The sequence below is a fragment of the Podarcis liolepis genome (assembly GCF_965112155.1).
Source record: "Podarcis liolepis genome assembly, chromosome: 3".
Taxonomy (NCBI): domain Eukaryota; kingdom Metazoa; phylum Chordata; class Lepidosauria; order Squamata; family Lacertidae; genus Podarcis; species Podarcis liolepis.
The window spans coordinates 81207083-81224500 of NC_139557.1; the positions used below are offsets into that span (position 1 = coordinate 81207083).

General features: G+C 42.9%; 1 protein-coding gene across 5 annotated transcripts in view; it reads left to right on the forward strand.

The window, feature by feature from the left end:
* Positions 1 to 17418, forward strand: part of KIF26B (kinesin family member 26B) — a 296108-nt gene that overhangs the window by 58491 nt on the left and 220199 nt on the right. Inside the window, exon 1 of one of the 5 annotated variants that reach the window (XM_083496727.1) lies at positions 707 to 819. The exons of the other annotated variants lie outside the window; for them this stretch is intronic. Within the exon in view, the coding sequence (XP_083352853.1) occupies positions 817 to 819 (3 nt within the window). The 5' untranslated portion in view covers positions 707 to 816. Of the gene's footprint in view, positions 1 to 706; positions 820 to 17418 lie in introns of those variants that run through there. 5 annotated transcript variants of the gene reach the window in all.

Sequence of the window (17418 nt, forward strand, 5' to 3'; positions counted from 1 at the left end):
CCTGCAAACAGGAGAACCTGGAAAGCTTCAGTATTGTAAGGTTTCAGGATATTTTTATATGCTGCAGTGAAACCCCAGGCTTAGTGTGTTGTACACATAAGGATATTCTGCTCACCTGCTCCTGCTTCCTTCAGTTCTGCTTATGAAATTCAAAGAGTTCTCTAAAGTACTGATAGGGATATCAATCACATTCCATATTAGGTTACTAGCAAAAGAGAGCCATTAGCTTTAATATGTAATAACTGTGCCATGAAGATAATAACATAAAATCCAAGAAATGCAATTTAGAAAGGCTTTCTGCTCCAGCCTTGTGACTTCAGAAAATCTTTTATAATCCTATCCCCAGAGTCACAGAAAATCTTGTTTGCGGTATTCTTTCAACTTTGTTGGGGGCGTCTTACTGCATCTCAGGCTCATCATCTGTCTCAATCTCTCCCCATATAGGCCTGCTAAAGCAGATAGTACTTAAATATATATTTTATTTAATTTATTTACTATATATATATATAAAGCCACCCAATAACATTTGTTCTCTGGGTGCCTGTGAGCACGAAATGATTAAAAAATACAATTAAAAGCATAACATCACAAAATAGAAATTTGTAGCAGAAAAAAATCCAGTGTACAGAACAATGAAAGCAGGTAACTCTCAGATACAGGGGTCACATGACAGTGGTTCAGAACACTAACAACACCGGTTCTTAGGGCACATCACACCCAAGATGCTAACACCAAGAAGCTCCTCTCCCTGGTAGCCAGCCATTTCACTTCACTTAATGGGGGCACATAGAGTGGGGCCTCTGAAGAGGATCTCACATGGTACAGTGATGTTACCTTGCCCATATTTTTAATGGGACTCTCTCCCATTGATGTACTTCTATATCTGGGATTATGTCTGTGACTCTCTCCATGTCATCATCATAAACTGCACTGTTGAGTTTCACATGCTTCTCATTTTGCAATGGGCTGTCAGATGCAGAAAACATTTTGTGTTCTTATCCACCCTCTTAAGTGGGAATTTAGCCAAAGCAACAATAAGTTGCTGTTAAAGGTAGGCTTTTATCTATCACATATTTTTTTTAATCCGTGCAGATTAAATTTGATCATGCATTTAACATAACGTCTAGCTTGGCTCATAGAAGCTATAAGTGCTTATCACTACAGTAGTACAGTAGTAATTTTAAAAAATTGAATTACAGAATTGTAGCTTCAGAATCTTAACTGGACTTTATTCCACAGTTGCTCTTTCATAGCCTGTAACTATTATCTGGGGAATTTGTTGCACTAACAGTTACTCCAGCTCTGTTTTTAATCAGCTGGAATGAAATATTGATGTAACCATTTAAGATCTGAAATCATTAACTGCAAACAATGGGATCCTTCTGCTCTCAGCTATATCAGCTACAGTAGTTTAAATATGGAGTAAGTTTACTGTAGCCACTAAAGTACTTAACTACTGATGCGTGATGCAATTTTGGACCTTAGTTTCCATCTGTGGTGACGTTTTTGTCCACCTAGAATGAATAGCTATTGCTTAACATCAAAGATAACAACAAGAAGAAAAATAAACATGAGCATGCACACTTGGACAAATTAAAAACTAGGTGGCAGCTGTTCAAGGGGTCGGGGAACTTGGTCTAAGATGATTCCACACTTCAGGATAATACAGTGGTACCTCTGGTTACGAACTTAATTCGTTCCAGAGGACTGTTCTTAACCTGAAACCGTTCTTAATCTGAGGTACCACTTTAGCTAATGGGGCATCTCGCTGCCGCCATGCTGCTGGTGCACGATTTCTGTTCTCATCACGAGGTAAAGTTCTTAACCCGAGGTACTACTTCCGGGTTAGCAGAGTCTGTAACCCGAAGTGTTTGTAACCCGAGGTACCACTGTAGATAGTTTTTGATGACCACACTACGGTGATTACCCGTGGACTGAACAGATAGCATAAGATCTGCAAGATCACACAAAGGACCAGGATTCTGCTTTTCACAGTGGTCAACGAAATGCCTCTTAGCCATGCATGAAAAAAATTCTTTGTACGCAGTTTATGGATTTCTGACAAATACTGCCTGTATGTGTGGAAGTTCCATTCTGTTATCCAGACTTTGGCTGCAATCCTAACCCAACTTTTCTGGAAGTAAACTCAGCTGAATTCAGGCAGTCCTGACTAGGATTGCTGTTAAGTTTTTTTTTGGCCTATCCTTTTAGAAAGCCCTCTCATAGCTAAACTACACATTACACTTAATTGTACTGTGCTGCTACATGTCTAGTTTTTCTTTAATTACAGGCATATTGAGACTGCAGGACAGAGGGGGCTGAATTTAGGCAAAACCTGTGCAGCTGTAAGGCTTCAAAAGGAAGCTCCCCTTGGCAGCACCTTATCTTTTCCCTTACATGCTTTGGTTTGGGTTTGTTTGATTTACATGTGCGGAAAAATATCAGGGTAGCAAATAGAAAATATAGATCCTACTCTAGGAATTATGGCATTGTAAAGATTCACTGTGGCCCAATCCCATCACTGACCCATGAATTCTGAAGTATGTGTGTATATATTCAATGGATAGGTAGATATGTTGTTGTTTAGTCATTTAGTCGTGTCCGACTCTTCGTGACCCCATGGACCAGAGCACGCCAGGCACTCCTGTCTTCCACTGCCTCGCGCAGTTCGGTCAAACTCATGTTCGTAGCTTCGAGAACACTGTCCAACCATCTCGTCCTCTGTCGTCCCCTTCTCCTTGTGCCCTCTACCTTTCCCAACATCAGGGTCTTTTCCAGGGAGTTTTATCTTCCCATGAGGTGGCCAAAATATTGGAGTCTCAGCTTCAGGATCTGTCCTTCCAGTGAGCACTCAGGGCTGATTTCCTTAAGAATGGATAGGTTTGATCTTCTTGCAGTCCAGGGGACTCTCAAGAGTCTCCTCCAGCACCATAATTCAAAAGCATCAATTCTTCGGCGACCAGCCTTCTTTATGGGTCCAGCTCTCACTTCCATACATCACTACTGGAGTTAGATATAGTTGAGCAAATAATTGGTTTTAGTTAAGCAAATACCGTATTTTTCGCTCTATAACACGCAGATTTTTGCTCCTAAAAAGGAAGGGGAAATGTCTGTGCGTGTTATGGAGCGAATGTGTGCTCCCTGGAGCCGAAAAATGAGGCAAAAATCAAACCGCGCTTCAGGGAGAAGGGAGCTCCGTGAGACAGGAAGCTGCTGCTTTCCTGCATTCTGCCTCAGGGTCTTACTGCCCACCCTGCTCTGTTTGGTTACTGTGTTTGCTCAAACGGAACAAAGAGCAGGGAAAGCCCCTCCCCTCCAGGCAAGTAGAGAGGAGAGCAGAGCGTCGCTCTATCCTGTCCCTGCTCCGGAGGGAACAATGTATGTGAAGGGAAGAGAGATTACAGGTTCGGCTTAAAATTCTGATTTGACTTCCTACTTTTTGTTTTTGGAGACACACAGCATTCAAATATGCTTTCTTCCATTTAAAAGGATGAAATCCTTAAACAGTGTTTTGCCTGTAAATTCATGCTATCTGGAAGATTACAGTGTCTGTACCTCTTAAGGGATGGCAAAGCTTAGGTTTCGCTGCTAAATAGTTCTTAATGCAGTTAAAATGCTTTCTTCTGTCATGCTGGTGGGAGGGAGAGAGAGAGAGAGAGAGCGCACGCTGGCTGGCTTGGGTGGGTGGGTGGGGGGAAACTTTTGCCTTCCTTTCCTCACGTTATAGCCCTCTCCTGCATTCTTAGCCTTCTGTGTTTTTCCTTCCCTCCCCACTTAAAATGTGGTTACAAAGCATGGATCCACATGGATCCTCAGGATCTTTGCATTGGGTCACCCCAAATTCACCATCAGAGCACACAGCATGTCCATGGCTACAGCCTGCCCCCCCCAAATCACACACCCATTGTTGCCTGGGGCTGCAATGGTGCAAAAACGTGGTTACAAAGCATGGATCCACATGGATCCTCAGGATCTTTGCATTGGGTCAGCCAAAATTCACCATCAGAGCACATAGCATGTCCATGGCTACAGCCTGTCCCCCCCCCCAAAAAAAAATCACGCACCCACTGTTGCCTGGGGCTGCAATGGTGCAAAAACGTGGTTACAAAGCATGGATCCACAGGGATTCTCAGGATTTTTGCATTGGGTCACCCCAAATTCACCATCAGATCACATGTCTGTGGCCACAGCATGAAGCACAAAAATGATACGTCCACTGTTTCATTCAGAATATTTTTTCCCTTGTTTTCCTCCTCTAAAAACGATGTGCGTGTTATGGTCAGGTGCGTGTTATAGAGCGAAAAATACGGTAATTGGTTTTTGTCAAAATCTAGAAATGGTAGATGGTAAAAGGCAAATGTCTTTTGTTTTCTGTTCAGATGTGACCTGTAATTCAAATAATTATAATCCAGTGTATCCCTGTGTGTGCGTTGTTGTTGTTTACTGCACCAAAGAATATGGTTTTGCAATACAATATAATAGAAAAAGAGAAAATCAATACCTACCTTAAATGGGTCCAACAGTCCAGTCCTGTACAGATTTAGGTGCATCAAATTCTGCAGTTGGATCAGGTTGCATTTTTTCTAGTGAGCATAGATGGTTGTATCCCATTTTCTTCCCCTATCTCACACACTTCCTGCGTAGGTTATGCGCATACAGATTGTGTGAACAGTTCCTTTGGAGCATAGATATGCCTACTCTAAAATTCACTTGTTTGCTAACATAAAGGGGGAAATACATAGAAAACATGAAATAATATTCTTTGCAGGGCAGGTGATTCTGATTTTCCACGTCAGTTTCCACATGCATCTTAGACAGCAAGAACAAACTGACTCGACCTTCACAGCCTTTTTGTTCAATTATTTTAAAATCTCAGTGTGTTTCTATTGCAAAAGGGGAACCATTCTGTGGTTAATTTATCACCTGTGGTTTTCCATAACTGTTTCTCAAAGCCTCCTGGAGTAACTGTTTGTTTCACATATCAAAGGAAGTGAGATAAAATCTTGTTATGGTTTTATGTTTGTATTAAAATTTCTATTAACTCTCTTCCACAAGTGCAGCTTTAGATTAATTAGTTCTTCAAAGACCTTGAAAAGGTATTAATAAAAAAAATGGCTGGAGGAGAAAGGAGGTGTATTTCTCTAGATTTTATACTTTTCTTTTTCTTAAAGAAAAAATGCAATAGAAAATTAAGTATTTGAGGGGAATAGTAGCCACTGCCTGTTGTAATCTGTGCCTTTATGAAAATGTGGGGACTGTTACCTAGATCAGGAGTGAGGCGCAGTTCCAAATACTACCTAGCTCAGAATCTGAGGAATTTTCTACTAAAGCATTAGGAAATCTCTGTTTTTTATTTATTTAGGCTGTAACCCTACACTTCGTTTCCTAAGCACTGTAGGATTTACATCAGAGTAGACATGGATATAATTGCACTCCCGCCAAACAGGCTCCTACCAAACTAACTTACAGGCAAGATAGTAAGTTACAATAAAAATGCAACATCATAAAAATGAAAGCATAAAGTATCATAAAAATAACTCGTGTGGCCTCAGGTTAATTTCTGATCCCTTCAGCTGTGCCGGCAAATGAAGATACCGGTTTGCATATGGCACAAATTGTATTCTCTTTTGCAAGTGAGGCAGAAGGCGGATGCACAAATAGCATGCCAGAAAGTCTTGCTGGCATCCCTACATGTACCGTATTTTTCGCTCTATAGGACGCACCCGACCATAGGACGCGCATTGTTTTAGAGGGGGAGAACAAGAAAAAAATAATTCTCCCCATCTCTGCTCAGCGCCCCTTCAGCGAAGCGACAGGAGAAACGGAGCCCCTTCCATTTCTCCTCCCGCTTCACTGAAGGGGCGCTGCACAGCTCTCCCTCTCTGCCGAAGCCAGGAAGCTCTGCCGAAGCTCTCCTGGCTTCAGCAAAAGGAACCCGAAGCCTCCGGAGTGCAGTGGGAGCACTCCCTCTGTGCTTTGGAGATTTGCGTGGCTATCGCTGAAGCCAAGGAGCCTGCATTCGCTCCATAGGACGCACACACATTTCCCCTTAATTTTTGGAGAGGAAAAAGTGTGTCCTATAGAGCGAAAAATACGGTAATTTATGAGAAAAGTGTTAGCGATGGGGGGAAAATGCAGCAGTTGTGTTTCCTTGATGGTAATTCAAAATGGAAACAAAGGTTCACATGAATGCAGCATTCATTACATCCTGTATGTGAGACAGGGCTGTATTTATCTATAAAAAATATTTATATACTGCCAGCTCATATAAAATAACAAGGTAGGTAAAGGTAAAGGGACCCCTGACCATTAGGTCCAGTCGTGGCTGACTCTGGGGTTGTGGCGCACATCTTGCTTTATTGGCCGAGGGAGCCAGCGTACAGCTTCTGGGTCATGTGGCCAGCATGACTAAGCCACTTCTGGCAAACCAGAGCAGCGCACGGAAACGCCGTTTACCTTTCCACCGGAGCGGTACCTATTTATCTACTTGCACTTTGACGTGCTTTCAAACTACTAGGTTGGCAGGAGCAGGGACCGAGCAGCGGGAACTCACCCCGTCGCGGGGATTCGAACCGCCGACCTTCTGATTGGCAAGTCCTAGGCTCTGTGGTTTAACCCACAGTGCCACCCGCGTCCCTGTTTATTGATATGTGTGTCTTAATGATGAAAATTTAAGCCTTATTTATTAGATGGGTATGTGTTTCTGCTGCTGCTGCTCTCATTCCAGACAGGAGAAGTTTCTTTTGTTTTGTTTCTCTCTCTCTTCTCTCTCTCTCTGAAGGGTTCTCAGTATACTCCTCTGTATGTTTATGCTATATACCTGTTGGCTTATATGTTGTTCTGGTTTTATTGTACTTTTATTTTGAAATAAAACACAAAGCGCCTGGGAGGAAAGAACAGGACAAGGCTTCCATCTTTCACTTCTCAGGTTTTGATTTTGCATTACCTTATGTTCAGGTTTCAAGGAAATTGGGTGTTTTCTCCTGTGAGCTACTCTGAATTGGAGCGAATTTGATTGTATGTAATAGCTCCATTACTTGGGCAGCATACGACAAACCAATCAAGACAACCCCCTTGGTGGTCTGCAGTTTCTCCCAGCTCACTACAAAGATTTTTTTTTTAAAAAAAAAGCGTGCACACACACATTCGGCATGATCAGGTGAAAGGTCTTTCTCCACAGAAACATTTACACTCCCACCCATATGAAATATATCCTGTGCTTATCTGGGCAGAAATGGTCATGAAATTAACCTTTAATCATACTATTTGGAGGCCATTGTGCATTGTGACAAAGGTGTAGCATAATTTTTGATAGTGTTAGGGTCCTTCATTACAATTGCGAGCTATTTCAGAGTGCTGGGGAAAGTCCATTACTATATGGATTGAAATAAAGGCTTTTAGTTTTAAGTGAAAACACCTGCTGATATCAATATTAGACTCTAATTGCAGACTACAGTTACATCTTATGGGAAAGAGTTTTAACACCTCTTAGCTCTGTAAATGCTCTCTTCTTCTGATCCATTCTGTGATCAGATTTGCAGTGATATCTAGAACACATACTAGTAATTAGGTTCAGGTATATGTGTTATTATCTCTCACATAGTCATATGATAGATACACCCCTGAAGTCTTTTTGCAAGTAGTTTAGTTCCTGAATAAAATGTTAGTTAGACTCATGTGTGACAGACCCTTTTAAAATGATATATCTGACATAACTTGACTTGATTTGGGTATTGGATTGCATTGTCCAGTCTTGCAAAACTAGAAATGGGATCTCATTGGCTTGGATTCTAAGAAAATTTTACTTTAGGAAGTTTGCAGAAGGCATTCATTTATTTATTTGTTTATTTGTTTGTTTGTTTATTTATTTATTTAATAAAAATTATATGCAACTTGATTGTAGGAAAAATATCATAGCAGTTTACAAAAAAACCACTATAAAATTATCACTAAAAAATAAATAAATTACAACCATAATTTAAAACGTACAGAAAGATAGAACCAAAATACAATAGACTAAAAAAGATTAAAACTCATGCAAACTTTCTAAACATCTGGGTAATGTATTTGGCACGCACCAAAATACAGTGAAAGCACCTGTCTGTAGGCAGGGGGTTCTAGAAATTGCTGCCTCCTTGCATCCCCAATCACAATATGCAAATATTTTTCAATCTGTGTAGTTGCTGTGATTTGTGAAGCCCAAGAAGAAGCCTTGCCCAAGTCACTGTCTCTCTGCCTATTTCACCACATAGGCATGTTGTGAGTTGAAAGCACTGCACTAAACTCTTTGGGAAAAGAGCAAGATATAAAAATAATACATGTTCTCTTAAGTACAAATCTTTAGTTTGAGAGCGGTAATCCTGGTTACTCTAATCTTCTGCCTAGTGCATGAAGCTTCCATGTTTAGACAAACACTTCAAATATGTGAGTGCTTTGGCCATATGCTCCAACTTCCTTCATCAGTCCAGAGCACATTCACTGTTATTTTTCCTTCGTCTCATGCTGCTGCTATTACATTGAATGCTGGGCCCTTCTGTCCTTCCCTGCAATTCAGATTGTGGAAGAATAATGACCGAAAAGTTCTACCAAGCCAAAATGGAAAACAACAACAACTAAAAATATAAGTGTAGGCTGACTTCTGAAACTGGCAATATTTCTGCCTCTCTTAGCAGTGTTGTGATGGGGTCTCAGAAGCACAGATGTCTCACTCTAGACAAATTGCACCTTGTGTGGCCTAGGCAAATTGTGTATGTGACATAAATGTGATAGTTTCCCATCCATTTTGTCATATAAGTAGTATATATCACGATATGATTAATTTTTATTGAATTTTAAATTGTTGGAACCCTCTAGTGAAGGTCATGTAATAACTTGAATCAAACAAACAAACAAACAAACAAACAAACAACAATAATCTAAAAATGATTATAGGTCCTTCCCTGGTTCACCTAAGACATTGTTTGTTTGATGCTGCTAGATGTCAGGTGATTTCAGAGTATGGGTAGCAACAAAGACCTATCTTAATAATCTTCCGAATTGTAGCCAATTTATCTAGAACTAACACGCCCCCCCCCCCCAATGATGGGAGCAATCCTATGCACAAGATGCTGGCATTTAGGAAAGCCAGCAAAAAGTTAGACCAGATCCAACCCACTTTCAGCAGTGGGGCGGCTACTGCTGCTCTGCCTAAGCCTGGCAAACAAGGCTTCAAAGTAGTATTCTATACTGGGTTGCCAGGTCATGTGACTTGAGCTGAATGGGCTTAGAATCCAGCCTAAGTCCCCCGCTCTCTAGTCCTGCGACTGCCATGCTCTCAGAACACCTACTTTTGGAGCCTTAGCCTTGGTTCAGCCAGCTTCAGCTCAGGATGAGCAAGTTGGGCATATCTTTGACTGAGCCAGGGTTAGGGACTTAATGCTAGTTGAGCCTAGCTGAGCTGGGAATCAGGCAGCTAAACTGGAGGTCCACTACACCGCAAGCTGCTCATCCCAGTGGATCTTACCATAGGATAGCCCCCTAAAACTGTTATGTCTGCTTTTTGAAGCATAGATAATTTTCTATATCTCTGAAACCCAGAATGTCAACAGTGCTGGGATAATGCCAGATTGATTTTAATTTCTGAATCACTTGATTGATTAAAAGCAAGAAAGTTAATTGTCCCCATGGGAGAACAATGGGGAAATCTTAAGTAAGCTGTTGAAGGAAATTGCAGACAAGCAGGGATGTAATCCTAATGCTATTTTCGTAAAGGGAAATTCAGCCTTTTAAAATGAAATCTAAGGTTTGGTTCTAAGTCTTTCAAACAATGGGGTCATTTTAACAGCATCTAGACTTTCACTTCAGCCATCTGACTTCAGTGTAAACTGTTTGTGGTTGGAGGCAAAAATAGCAGATCTTTTCAGAGTTCCTGAAAGATTAGTTATTTGGGGGCTCACATTTTACAGATGATGGCTAATGTGGTTGGATGTTTATAGTGTTTGAAAGACCGTTGCATGTTTATGGTGAAATTTAATAAAAAAAATTGGGGGGGGGGATAGTTAATGTGCTTTAGATTAGTATAACTTGAGGTTTAGGCTTGGGGTATGCTTATAAACCTAATCAGTTGCAGAAATCCTTAATTTAATACTGAGACATATTTTTTCCATCAACAAATATGAGAGACAGCATTGTCTTATTTTTAGCAGACTTCATCTATTCTTCATTGGGAGTTGCACAAATTCTGCCAATGTAAGTCCATGAGCCAGAAGCACTTTGGAAAAGGAATGTGAAAGGCTAGTTGAACTGGACTTCTGCATCATTATTTGTTTGACTGAAGGAACCAGTAGGCATTTAGGTCAGAAGTATGGCTAGTGTGAGTTATCCTTTTGCAGGTGCATGGACTTATGTGCTGATGAATATCACACTCACTCTCATGTGCTATTATTTTTATTATTTATTAAATCTGTACACTGCCCTTCATCTGAAGATACCAGGGTGGTTTACAACAGAAAAATACAAAATGAGAATGCAAAATATAGTAGTACCTCGGGTTACATATGCTTCAAGTTACATACGCTTCAAGTTACAGACTCCACTAACCCAGAAATAGTACCTCGGGTTAAGAACTTTGCTTCAGGATGAGAACAGAAATCGTGCTCCGGCGGCGCAGCGGCAGCAGGAGGCCCCATTAGCTAAAGTGGTGCTTTAGGTTAACAGTTTCAGGTTAAGAACGGACCTCCGGAATGAATTAAGTACTTAACCCGAGGTTCCACTGTACATAAAACGAAAGCAAATTAATAACCCCACTCCACAAACACATTGAGAAAGCTGTAGAATGTTAGCCGAATGTCTGGTTGAAGAGAGACAATTTTCTCTTTGAACATTTTTGCCTGGCACCTAAAGATATGTAGTGAAGGTGCCAGGTGAGTCTCCCTAGGGAGAGCATTCCATAACTGGGGAGCCACTGCAGAAAAGGCCCATTCTTGTGTTGTCACCCTCTAGACCTCTCACGGAGGAGGCACACAAAGAAGGGCATCACGTGAAGATTGCAGAGTCCCCATGTGCAAGTATTTCTGTGTGCCTGACAGAACCATCTCTTCCTGCCTTCCCCATGTACTGTTCTGGGGGTTCTGTTGACTCTTCAGAGCAGATTGGGGGGCATGGGGGCACACAAAGGGAAGGGTGGGAAAACTCCTTTGTGGTAGCAGGAGTTCCACTAATGCAGTGTTTCCCAACCGGTGTTCCGCGGCACACTAGTGTGCCGTGAGACACCGGCTGGTGTGCCGTGGGAGGGAGGCGGGCGAGTCGGGCGGCGAGACGCGGGGCGGCGGCGGCGAGCAGCGGCCGCCCAGCGCGGGGCTCTCGCCGTCTGCCTGTCTGGCTGCCTGCCTGACGCGCAAACCCCCGGCGCAGGCGCCCCGCTTGTTGACACGGGAGGGGAGGGGGGAGAGGAAACGCTGCTGGTGTCGCTGCTCCTTGGCGGCGGCTCCTCCTCTCAGCCCGCCCTGCCTATATTTGCACCAATCCCCGCCCACTAAAGCATTCGCGCCTCCCAATGGGAAGCCTTGCCGGGCGGCGGGTGCTGCTGCCTGAGAGTTCTGAAGCCACGCCCACTTTCCCAGAGACTGGCGGTTCTGAGGGATCCAGGGCAGGGCCGGCGCGCGCGCGCTTCTTGCTGCCCGGGCGCTTGCTCTAATCCCGCCTTCCCTGGGAGGGAGGGATGGCGGTGGCTGCGAGCGTCCGGGGTGGGGCGCGCGCTGGCTCTCCCTGGCGGCCCCTGTGCCTGGCGTTCTATCAGTGCGCCTCCTCTCTCTTTCCCCACCCATCCTCCACGTGCTGCGCTCTAACCCGGAGTTAGAAGCAAATTAGAACACGCCCCCCGTGTGTGGTGTGTTTTTTGTGCTGCTCCTCTTTTTTTAGGGCTTTTTGGCGGCTTTTGGGACGGCGTCGAGGGGTGGCCGCCTCAGCTGCCGCCGTCCCTCAGTCCCTCGCTCTGCTGCCTCCTCCCACCCCGGCAAGGGGAAGGGAAAAAACTTTCACTTTTGTGCGTCCCTCCCGGCGTGACGCTGCGCGCTGACGTCACGGGGCGGGGCTTTAATGGTGGTGTGCCGCGAGATTTTTTTCCGGTAAACAGGTGTGCCGTTGCCCAAAAACGTTTGGGAAACACTGCACTAATGTAACAGGTTAGTTAAATCTGGCCACCTGTCTCTTGTGCTTCCCCCTGCTGCTGCCTGCAGCCTATTTCCTGTTGTTGACTGTAATACTCTAGGGGAGGGGTTCTTGGGGACCTAATCCAAAAATCTGAGAGGCTAGAAGGGCCTGTAGCTTTTGCTTGGCAGGCAAACAATATTCAGAATATGCTGCTAACACAATTACCATTCAGAATGGAGTTTAGTCCACAATGGAGTATTAAAACTTAGAATGAAAATATAACAGAAAAAAATAAAAATTTCAGACCCTCTCTAGGAAATAATGCAACGTGAATGTTCCATCTGTGCACATTTAATCACAATTTAAAACAACAGCCTGGAGGTTTCAATATGTAGTTTAAAATACACACACTTCTACAACGCTACATAGAAACGCGTGCTTTTATTTCATAATTTTATTTGCCCTTAATTTTGGATAATGAATACAAAATCATTTACTTTCCCTAACCATGAATTTTGAGATTGTGATCTGGTAAAAATATTGCTGTGGTGTTAGCTTCCAAAGCAAACATGGCAACCCCACTCCCCAACTTCCAGCGGCAGTCCTGAGATTTGGCCAGTTGGTTCTCCGGGAACAGTAATAACTGTGAGTCATTGAAAAATGCTTAGAGAGGGTGGTGAGTTGGAGAGCTAAAGGGTCTAGAAAACTTGTGGTAATGACCAGGATCACTAAAACTTAACATTTAGTTGTACACTGTGTTATTCATAGCCCCCATCCAACAATCATCATCCACCTGGAAGCATCTCTGGAGCATAGTGAGAGTGCCAAGGTCCACATCATAGAACTAAAATGTTCAAGTGTCTTGAGAATGACTATAAAGCCTGTTTAACTTGGTAGTGTATATATTAACTGAGAATATCCTCTGCCATTGCTTACAGCCCAAGCCAGCCTACACACGCAAATACAGATGCGAGTCCATCTACCATCAATATACACATAATAAGAAGTGATTTTTCTTGGCCAAGACACAAAGATTGCACATGATCAGATCTATCTATCTATCTATCTATCTATCTATCTATGGTCTCACGAGACACCTGGCTCTTGTGATTATTTTTAGCCACAAAATCTCTCTTCATTTCAGGGGATTTTGCGAATGAGGATGCTGGGTGCCAAGTTTGATTTGAGTACTGTCAAGGGAAGTCAGCTGAGGATAACCTGCTGCCACTTGAATTTAAAGAGGACTGCTTTCCTCAGAATGCTAGATTAATTGCAGAGAAGCTCGGGGGGAAAAGAAAGTGTTTGCAGGTCTAATCAATGAGAAATAAATGGGGATGTAGCAGTGCCCAAGGCTACCCGGAGCACTTTTATTTCAGGTGGCAGACCACCACCCTCCGTTTAATCCTTGACTCTTGGTTACATAGCCAGCACTGTAATGTTGAATTGTGATGGGAGATTTTGATCTTTACAAATAGTTGGGAGTCTATTCTCTGAGCCCCCGTTCCTACTCCTCTTCCTCCCCCTGCCCTTACTTGATTAGAGAACTTTCCAGCTGACTCTGTAACCCAAGTAGGAGTGTATTTTGATTTGAGGCCTAGGTGGGTAAGATTACCAGCTATACTGAAAGCTTTTCTTCTTGTTCTTTCCCCCCCTCCCCAATTGTCAGGAGCAGGGAGTGGGGGCACTTGGGGAATATTTTGGAAGAGATTTGTAATCTTAGTCTTCCTTGGACCACACAAGTCAAGAAGCCATTCCTCCATTCAGACTTGTCAGCAGTTGACTTAATCAGAGTCGAGCTGGGGCTGGAGTGACGGTATGTTTTCAGCCCACACTTGAAGATAAGCAGTACAGGGCCAGTGAGAGTGTGTTGTTTTGTAACAGGAGCTCATTCTGGGTCTCTCCCCTGTGCTCTGCATTAAGGATCTGGTGTGTGTGATGTGTTTTGTGTGAGTGGGAGGGAAGTGGTAAAGGCTCTCGGCTCTGAATGGGCTCTTTCAGTCCTGTCAGGCTTACCACTTACGAGCATTCATGCCCTGAATTAGTCAAATAGGCTAAGGAATAATTTTTATGAGGCAGCAAATGGATTGGATACTTTGGCCATCACTAGTTATCAGGGGCAAATGCTGTGAGAGGCATTTGAGTGCATAAGCATCTCTTTCAGACTTTCTCTTGAAAGAAAGAACAACCCTGATATTCTGCAAAGAGGGCCTAATCATGGCACAAACTTCACAGCAAAGAAATAAAAGGTGGTCTTGCTGTGCTGTAGCAAAGGGTCATTAAAGACTGGGGAAAGTGTGGTGACCACGTGGAACAGAAGAGATGGCTTCTGTACCAGTCACTAGCTTGTCAAAGCACAGGAAATTTCCTCTAGCCCACCATGATTAAATGTACAGGTTAGGCTGCCATTTGTCTGTCTCGGGAGACCATGGAAGAGTGCGCCTTCAGGGGTGGTGAAAATGTTGGAGAGTTACAGCAACTGCTGTGACTGTAGAGACCGATATGGGATAGACATGTTTTGTTGCAGCTGGGGCAGATGAAGGTGTCCAGTTCTCCTGATGCAGGTGTACCATAGTGTTTCTTCTTTCTGCACTCCTCCAAGAGGTTAATCCTCCTCTGGTCACTGATGTGGACACAAGACCTGACTGTCTGTCTCCAAGTCTGATCATCTGCAAGGGATTCCCGCATATCAGGGTTGCCAGCCTTCGGGTCATGTTTGCAGACATCTCATAATGCAGAATTGGTATGCCAACAGGCATGGTACCGAAAGCCAGCTCCCCACAGAGCACATCCTTGAGGGTCCTGCCATATTCCATTCTGTGGACATGACCCAGCCAACATAGACATCACTGAGAAAGGAGTGCAGACATGCTGGGAATGTGAGCTTAGGAGAGGACATTTTTTATGCCCAAAATCTTTCCGATGCAGCTCATATGGAAGGCATTAAGGTGTCTCTCCTGGCATTTTTAAATTGCCCACATCTGACCACCATCAAGCAGTGTGCTTTAGCCATTAGCATCACAGTCTCCCATACCCTTTTGGAGAGGCGAACTACTGCTGTAGCTGCCTTGCCAATACGCTTGTCCAACTCAGCATCAATGGAAAGCTTGCTGATTATGGTAGAGCCCAGGTAGACAAAATCATCTACCACCTTAATCACGTGGTCACCAATGCTGATGCGTGCATCTGGTCTATCGCATCTGGTCCGCTGGTGAGCCATTGGAAGGCACATTAGATGGATTTTCCTTGATGAGGTTTGTCACATAATGCTTTTACTAGCAGACCAGGGTGTCAATAATGTAATAACTTATATGTTTATATATCATTGTTTTGAGTAGTATTACTACTGGAATCTGGGCATCTATTTCTGGCATCTACAGCAGTGGGTGGGCAGATGATGATCAGGATCTATTCATAGATCTCTGAGGGAATTGCAATAGACCAGCAAAGGTTTCTGATTCCCGGTTGTTTAACAACAGGACTCCCCTCCTAATTAGAGCACTGTTGAAATAAAGTAAGTTTGAAGTAGTTACAAATGCATTTTGGGTTACAAGGATTGTGAACGAAGCTCAAAACAAATTTCAGTACTCAACAGCTGTTCAGAGGCACCATGTTCTTAATTGCTAATTGCAGCTGACTCTTAACTGGTGGATCTTGGGATTTATGTAGAACATAAACTAGACCCTACAAACTTGAAGTCTGCTGTTCTCTGATATACAGAATCACCCCCCCCCCCAATTCTTCAATGTCAATCTCTCTATGTCTTGGCTCCCACTGTCAGGCTTGGAACTTGAAGTCTCACCACAGTTGTTATGTTTAAACATTTTACTAAATAAATCAGTACAGCATCCCAACAGGTTACAAGTTTTTAAGGCATTGACAGAGCTCTACAATACATGGCTAGGCATATGTTAAGTTACTGTTCTAACAATTGACGCACCCTTGTGTTCCGCTTTTGAAGAATGGGGCAGCCACAGCTATTTGCGTGTTTGGATTTGCCATTGTTGAACCAGCACCAACAATGTGGCTTGCTATGAGGAAATGTAAAATATTTCAAGAGATGTTAAAATCTCACTTGCACTCTTGTTCAATCACAACACCTCTTTGAGTTGCACTGATTTTTTAAATCAATGCATCAGGACCCATCTAAGATGTTCAGTGTATATACTTATACATGTAAGCTGTGAAACAAATCTTTGCAGTATGTGTTTTATACAAGTACGTTTGTCAAGGAGCTGGGACAGGCTCTGACTCCTTGAAGCCCAAGTGTGCTGCCATGTAATTATTGCAATCAGATATTTGGCTGTACAGGCATGAAATTTGGCTTGTGAGCTCTCCCTTCCCATCTCTTCTAGCATGGCTGTGGGGTGAGATCAGAAGCATTTGTTTCCATTTTCAACTAACTGCTGTTACTCATTATGTACAAACCCAGACAAACTGTGGTTCATGTTAACTATGTTTTAGCCAATGTGATAACCTCCAGATGTTGTTGGATTCCACCTCCCATCAGCGTGAGCCGGCATGACTAATGGTCTGGGATGATAGAATATAGAATTCAAAAGTATCTGGAGGGCATGATGTTTGCTATCACTAGTTTAAGGGGGACGGGGACGGGACCTTAAACTATGGTTGATGAACTTGACTTGTTTTGCTGGCCAAAACATAGTTTGGTGTTACATGCAAACCATTCCAATGTATGAAATGTCCTAGACTACAGAATTGTTATTTCTTATTACTTCCCCTTAAAATATTTACAGCATACTGCAATGCAGTGCAATATATCAGCGCGCGCGCGCGCACACACACACACACACACACGAGAATTACATAATTTCACATTTAAATTCCTTTGGCCAGCACTATCATTAAAGTTATAATTATAGTTCCTATTACAAATTGAGTTAATGATAGCGTGAAAAATGTTAGATGCTTGATTAGATATATACAAGTGTAGCACTAGAATGCTAAATGAAAAGGAGCCAAGTGATTAGATGAAAATAATATGGTTTCTACTGAAAAGTGCTATGGCACTAATCCTTCATCAAGAATAGTATAAGGTGTTAACTTAATTGGCTCAAGCAGACTAATTCTCTTCACCACCATCTATTCTTTCTTTCTTTCTTTCTTTTTCTTTTTAAAAACCGACTCTCTAAATGTTATGTGAACCAGCTGTCAACATACCCTGCATATCCACAGAGACATTGAGCTAGGGTCGTACTTTGGCTGGTTTTGGATATATAGTTAAAAGCCCCTTTCGAGTTGCAAATAAACTTCTTTGTCCTCCTAGTACGC